Source organism: Adiantum capillus-veneris, chromosome 14 (genome assembly GCF_014529385.1).
Source record: "Adiantum capillus-veneris isolate H3 chromosome 14, ASM1452938v2, whole genome shotgun sequence".
In the NCBI taxonomy this organism is placed as follows: domain Eukaryota; kingdom Viridiplantae; phylum Streptophyta; class Polypodiopsida; order Polypodiales; family Pteridaceae; genus Adiantum; species Adiantum capillus-veneris.
In genome coordinates this window covers 16589851-16596432 of record NC_140944.1, presented here as the reverse complement: position 1 = coordinate 16596432, position 6582 = coordinate 16589851, and the positions used below count along the sequence as shown (strand labels likewise).

At 39.2% G+C, this 6582-nt stretch overlaps 1 protein-coding gene across 1 annotated transcript; it reads right to left on the bottom strand.

The window, feature by feature from the left end:
• Positions 1–446: 446 nt before the first annotated feature.
• Positions 447–1260, bottom strand: LOC147441965 (uncharacterized). Its single transcript, XM_086529550.1, has one exon. The coding sequence runs from the start codon at positions 828–830 to the stop codon at positions 447–449; it is 384 nt and encodes a 127-aa protein (XP_086385676.1). The 5' UTR covers positions 831–1260.
• Between the last annotated feature and the right edge of the window lie 5322 nt (positions 1261–6582).

Sequence of the window (6582 nt, the reverse complement as noted above, 5' to 3'; positions counted from 1 at the left end):
GAACCAAAATTTGACACTTGGGATACTCCTCTTCATGTCCCTTATACAATAGTGCCCTATCAACTCCTACATATTTGTTCTAATTTTGTCCAATCCAAGAAGAAAATGATGTTGTTAATCCCCACTGAGTATCGATGTCATCCTCCTTGTGACACTGATTGTCATACCTCTTCATCAAGCTTTTCACGGCTTCCATTATAATTTACATGTGAATTGGTCTTTGCATCCAAAATTGTAGTTGAATGCAAATCCAAAATTGAGACTGAATCTGAATAAAATCTGAATTTGAGTTTGAATCACATTCGGCATCTTCCAAAATTTGACTTGCTTTATCAACTGAAAATTTTCCCTTAATATCTCTTCATATCCATCTATATGAAACTACCGCAATATGGAATGCCACCTCCAACTTCCAATATAAATATCATCATCCTCAATCTCCTCCGTTATGCTGCTGTCATCTTTTGGCCTTGTTGCAATTGTTTCTTGGCTCTTTTGACATCCTCTTTTGACATTTGCTTTAAGGTCCGCTTGAAATGACAAAATTCCGCCATGATATCCGCATTAGCATACACATCCTCCATTTGCTGCTGACAACTGTCCTCTTCAAATGTATGTGAATTCCCAATGAGCATGACACTTCGATCAGTAAAAAAGGAATAATCCTCATGTGCTTCATGGACACACTTCCGTGGTAGGATAGAGGTAACCAGGGTTTCTTCCCGGCTCTGTTCCCTAACCTCATGTTGCTCCTCCTTACCTTGCTGCCTTTTATCCTGCTGATATTGCTGATCCTCCACATGGTCTTCTTTCCGACTTCCCACTTGCATTTTTTGAGCTACCACCCATTGATTTTCTGATTGAAACTGTTGTGTACATTATTGGGATACAATTTCTACAAGATTTGCTAACTGCATATTTATATCAGTGGATCTTTGTGTGGTGACAATTCCTCTGAAATTGAGTTGTTCATTGTTGTTGCTGCAAATTCCTCCTGAGTACATCTGATTTTTGAAACTTCTTCCTGCTTTGACTCTTCATTTGTAATCCTACATACATTCTCAATTGAACCCAAAAATAAATCAATCATCTCTTCTTCTTCATTCTTCTCTCTATCCATCACGTCTCCATTCATCCGACTATCCACCTCTCCATTCCTCACATTATCCGCCTCTTCAAATGTCTTTGATTTCCGTGAACAACATCCTCAATATGTATGATTTTCTTCTCCTCTGAATAATAAATCGCATTAACAAGTTACAACACCGACATCAATTTCAGCAATGGATATTCCGTCTCCACTCTATGAGCACACTCCAGTGGTAGGGTAGGGTATCTAGGGGCAATTTTAGGCTCTCTTAGCCAAACTCCTTTTGCACCTCCTTCTCCTCCACCTTTGGTATCCCCACATGATGGATGTCCATCTCCGAGCCAACCCATTTGTCATCATCATCACTTAATTCATCTTCAAACTCAGCCCCATATGCATCCCTCAATCTCTCACATGCTTCCTGCAATTTTTTCCCCTCCTTCCTGTTGGAACATGATGTCCTCCTCTTTCCTTTATGATTAGTCAACCACTCATATGCCCTCTCTAAGTCATCCTCAAAATCTTCCAACTTATCCCATGCTACCTATGTCCCATCAACTGATGCTTTATGCATTCTTCGGATTTTTGAACACAAATCTACCATACACCACTTCCTACATGCATCTCCCTTTGAACACTCATCAAATGCACATGGGCAGTCCTCCACTTCATGCTTCCGAGTCATGCATACCTTGCATTTATTCCTCTTCTTCTTTTGACTCCCCATGGCGCTTATCCGCTAGAACTTTGATTTGGAATTTGGCTGCTTTCTGACTTCCACATTTGCAACATTTCTAATTCTAGATTCCGCAATTTGACTTCAAAATCTGCAACAGTCATTTTGATTTGGATTCTGATTTTGCAAACTTATCTGATTCCTGATTCTGATGGTACTCAACTTCTTGCACTTCCTCCTAGTGGAACTAGACTCCCATAACTCCCCCCTCGTGGAACTGATCCCCCAGAATTTCTTCCTGGTGACCCTCAAAATCTGTGATAATAAATCTAGTTCATCTTCCACTTCTTCCTTCTGTCTGTCTCTCAGATAATCCTCTGGTACATCCAAATCTTCTTGTATAATCTGGATATGTGTCCTCTTTTGCTTCTTCTAGGGCAACATCTGAATTTTGATGACTTTCAAAAAATCAGCCCAACTCCATCAACATGAATGTAGCTGTCTTCTTCTAGAGCGCAAATAACTGCCCATACAAACTTGCCCTATTTTGAACGTCTTCCCTTCATTCTGTAACTACTTCCATCTCTTCAGCACTCGCTCCCACAAGAGAAATCTGAATCCGTCCATGCTACGTCACACATACACCGTGATCGCCAAGTGTTAAGGTACAGACATTCAGAACGGGAAAACATAGGAGTCAGAATGGAATTGGAACTGGAACTGGAACAGCAAACAGAAACAGAAACAGACTAATTCCGCCATAACTTCCGTCATCATATTCCCAAACAGACATTGATCGACAGTTACATAGTTGGAGAATACTAATGGGCAACACCCTTTCCCAAGAACACCCCTTGGAATCCCAAAAATACAAAAGTTGATATTCCAAATTCCACTAAGGTAAAACATCCAAAATTCCCTAGGCTTAACACTGACTCTCAGTCAGTTCCTGAACCTTATCTTTCAGCACTGATTCCTCAGTCTGACCTCTCTTCTTTATCTCTGCCTCCTCTTTTAACTGCTCTATTTCAGCATGTAACCTAGTGTTTTCCCTTTTAACCAACATGAAATCCATAACTTGCTACTCTACATACTCCTTAACCATTCCAATAGCATTTTGGACTTCACTAAGAGAGACATTTGCAAAACTTGGTTTATTTACCTTTTTTGCAGTTCAAGTATTGAGTCTCCCACTTTTGTAATAGGTGTCTCTGTTGCAGTTTTCCCCTTTAGCCTTTTCAATTTAAAACCTTTTACTGACATGGGTGTTGCTGCTCTGTTACTATTTTGCAAAGTATCTTCAGTAAACAAATCACCAAACTCCTTATCCATCTTTCCTTTGACTGTCTCCAAAGATTCTTTTGTAGAATATCCTGCAGCAAAAGTAAACTTTGTACATCTCCTGTCATTTATAAAATATTTGGTTCTCCACACAATTTATGTCTCTTATCCCTCCTAAGTGTAGACCCTGAATCTTCAATCAATTGTCCATCCCCTGGAAAATGTCTCCCCTACAGTATACTTTTGTTTGTCACATATTGAAAAACTGCAGCTAAATAGGGCCCCACCTTGGTAGACTTGTCCTTCCTTTTCTGTTTGGTATACACCTCAAACTTAATTCTGTCAAAGAGAATATTGGCCCAACCAACTGGTCTCCCACTTTCAACTGCCATCAGTATTCCATAATTCTCTCTGCTTACATATCCTGACTTCACAAGGAGAAATACTCTCTCTAGAAACCATTTGATATGCTTGCAGCTTGAATTGATTCTTCATTCTAGATAACAGATAATATTGCCTGCCTCCCTGAGATTGACCAAAAGCTTTAGTCATATCCTTCTCTGTTGCCTTACTTATTTCATTGTCATCTACTGTTGGAACATCAAAAACTTGCGAAATAAGTTCTTTAGTGAGGTAATCTTCATCAAAAATGTGCCCATCATTAGCTTGCACATGGTTTAGATAAACCCCTGTCATCTCACTCTGTCTCCAGCTCATCCATGGCAGTCTTGCAAAGTTCAACAACCCGACACTCTTCAAACATGGAGAATTTTTCTCATTAGGCAACAACTCATACCTGAAATCAAGGAATGTATACTTTGAACTCCCCTCCTCCTTTGAAGCTGGTGATGCCTTGACAGGTGTATAAATCTCAAGGTCATCGTCTTCACTAGACTCGTCAACAACCATTTTTTGTAAACGACTTTTGCGCACAAGTCTTAAGGTCACGAAGGGCTCCTCTTCATCCCCCTGCGAGTTGAATTTAACAGCCAGAGGTGTATTGCGTGGAGTCGCCATTCTGTTGCATGGAAAAGAGTACAACAGAGAACAACAACATTGCGCACTCACGTAATGGGCCCTCCTTAAAATGACGGCCTTATTCCCTAGCTCACATGCATGAAATATAAAAATCAAATTCACATCATGAGTTTTATTGTCCATTTGGGTCTCCAAATTTTGTCCAAAAAATGGTTTAATTCTGAAACCATTTATTGGCTTGACTATCAATTTTCCTGACTCATCTGCCAAAATGAAAGTATTAGGCCCCACTTCTCTGATTATTTGAAATGGTCCTACATATCTAAGCTTCAACTTTCCAAGCTCGTGTCCCAACTTACTGTTGTAGACCATCACCCAATCTCCTACAGAAAAAATTTTTAATTTAATGTTTCTGTTAATCCATGCATGTCTTCTCTGTTAAATGACCTCTGCAGTATACATGCTTTGAATCCTATCCTCCTTAAGTTTCAACAGTGCCTCCTTTATGCCTTTGATTGACTCTTTAGGAGATAACTTATGTTGAACTACTACCCTGAGACTTGGTACCAAAAATTCCATAGGCACTACTGCTTCCAATCCATATACTAGCTTAAAGGGTGTCATGCATGTTGTTACTTTAAATGATGTCCTAAAACACCAGAGTGCATAATTTAATTTTTCATCCCAGTCTGTCCTGTTCTAATTTACTGGCTTTCTGATATCCTGACCAAAGTTTTATTGGTACTTTCTACTTGTCCATTTGCCTGAGGATAGTACACAGTTGATTTCTTATGTAATATCATATGTAGTTCAGTTAGTTTACTGATCACTTTGCTAATGAAATGTCCTCCCTGATCAGAAACTAACTCAATTGGGCATCCAAACCTGGTCATAATATTTTTATACAAAAAATTTTCCACACTCCTGGCTGCATTGTCTCTCAAAGCCACTGCCTCAACCCACTTTGTGCAGTAATCTGTTGCAACTAAGATATACATGTTCTATGTATACCTTGTAGGTGGCTTAATGGGACCAACAAAATCTAGTCCCCACTTTTGAAATGGTTCCAAAGGTAGTACAGATTGCAAAGGCATCTTGTCTACATTCAATGGTATGCCCTCTCTTTGACATAACAAACAGTTTTTACTGGATTCTTGAGCATCTTTTATTAAAATTGGCCACCAAAGTCCTGCTTGAAAAAATTTCCTTGCAGTAATATCACTTGAAAAATGACCTCCTGAATTGCCTGCATGATTCTCTGCCAGTACTGCTCTCTGTTCCAACTCAATAACACATCTCCTGATCACTTGGTCAATTCCTCTTTTGTACAACACCCCTACAATAATTGTAAATGGTTCACTTCCTAATGCCAATCTCTTTCTCCAATCCTTATTCATTGCTTTAGGTAGCACTCCTTCAGTCAAAACCTAAAGCATATCTTCATACCAGTCCCCTGACTAATCAGTCACCTAAATGAGAAACAGTCATGCATCAGGCAATTGATTAGGTACTCCTCCAGGGTCTTCCTCTCCTGTCTCCAATCTACTCAAATGGTCAGCCAATACATGAAGTCTACCAGAAGTATGTATTACTACATAATCAAATTCCTACAACAACAGTATCCACCTTGCCAACCTCCCTAAAAGGTGTGGTTTATTTACCAAGTAGATCAATGCCTGGTGATCTACATGAAATATTACTCTTTTTGCCAACAAATAATTTCTAAACTTTTGCAATGCATACACCATTCCCAAGCACTCCCTCTCTGTAACTGGGTAATTCTTTCTGCAAGTGTTAACACCCTTCTTGCATAATAAATAGGTCTGAACCAACCTCTACTGGATTCCTACATTAAAGCTGCACCAACTGCTACATGGGATGCATCTACAAAGATGTCAAATGGTAACTTTTAGTCAGGAACAATCAGCACTGGTGCTACAATCAACATAGTCTTAAAAATCCTAAATGCCTTGCTCTGCTCTTCTTTCCATTCAGTTGGTGCATCCCATGTAGCACCAAATGCTACATGGGATGCATCTACAAATATGTGGTAACTTCCAGTCAGGAACAATCAACACTAGTGCTACAATCAACATAGTCTTCAAAATCCTAAATGCCTTGCTTTGCTCTTCTTTCCATTCAAATACACTATCCTTCTTTGTAAGCTTTGTCAATGGTGTACAAAAATGAGCCAAATATCTCAAGAATCTGTTATGCCACTTGACTTGCCCCAAAAATCTTCTTAATTGCTTAATTATTTTAGGTGCTGGTGCCTTTCTGATAGCTTCCACCTTTCTGGGATCAATAGAAACTCCTTCTTCAAAAATCACATGCCCTAAAAGAACTTCTCTCTTCACTGCAAAAGCACATTTTGTTGGATTCATGACAACCTGAATTCCCTGCATTTCTAAAAACACAGTCTCAAGTGTCCAAAATGCTCCTACTTCTTTCCAAAAACATTGAAATCATCCAAGAAAACTCTCATAAATCTTGTAAGGAATTCAAAAAACACATGTTGTACTGTTTTTTGAAATGTTGGGGGAGATTTTTTAGGCCA

What these genes read in the sequence shown, in the direction of transcription:
- LOC147441965 (XM_086529550.1), bottom strand. Translation starts at nt 830, where the DNA reads ATGCAAGTGGGAAGTCGGAAAGAAGACCATGTGGAGGATCAGCAATAT.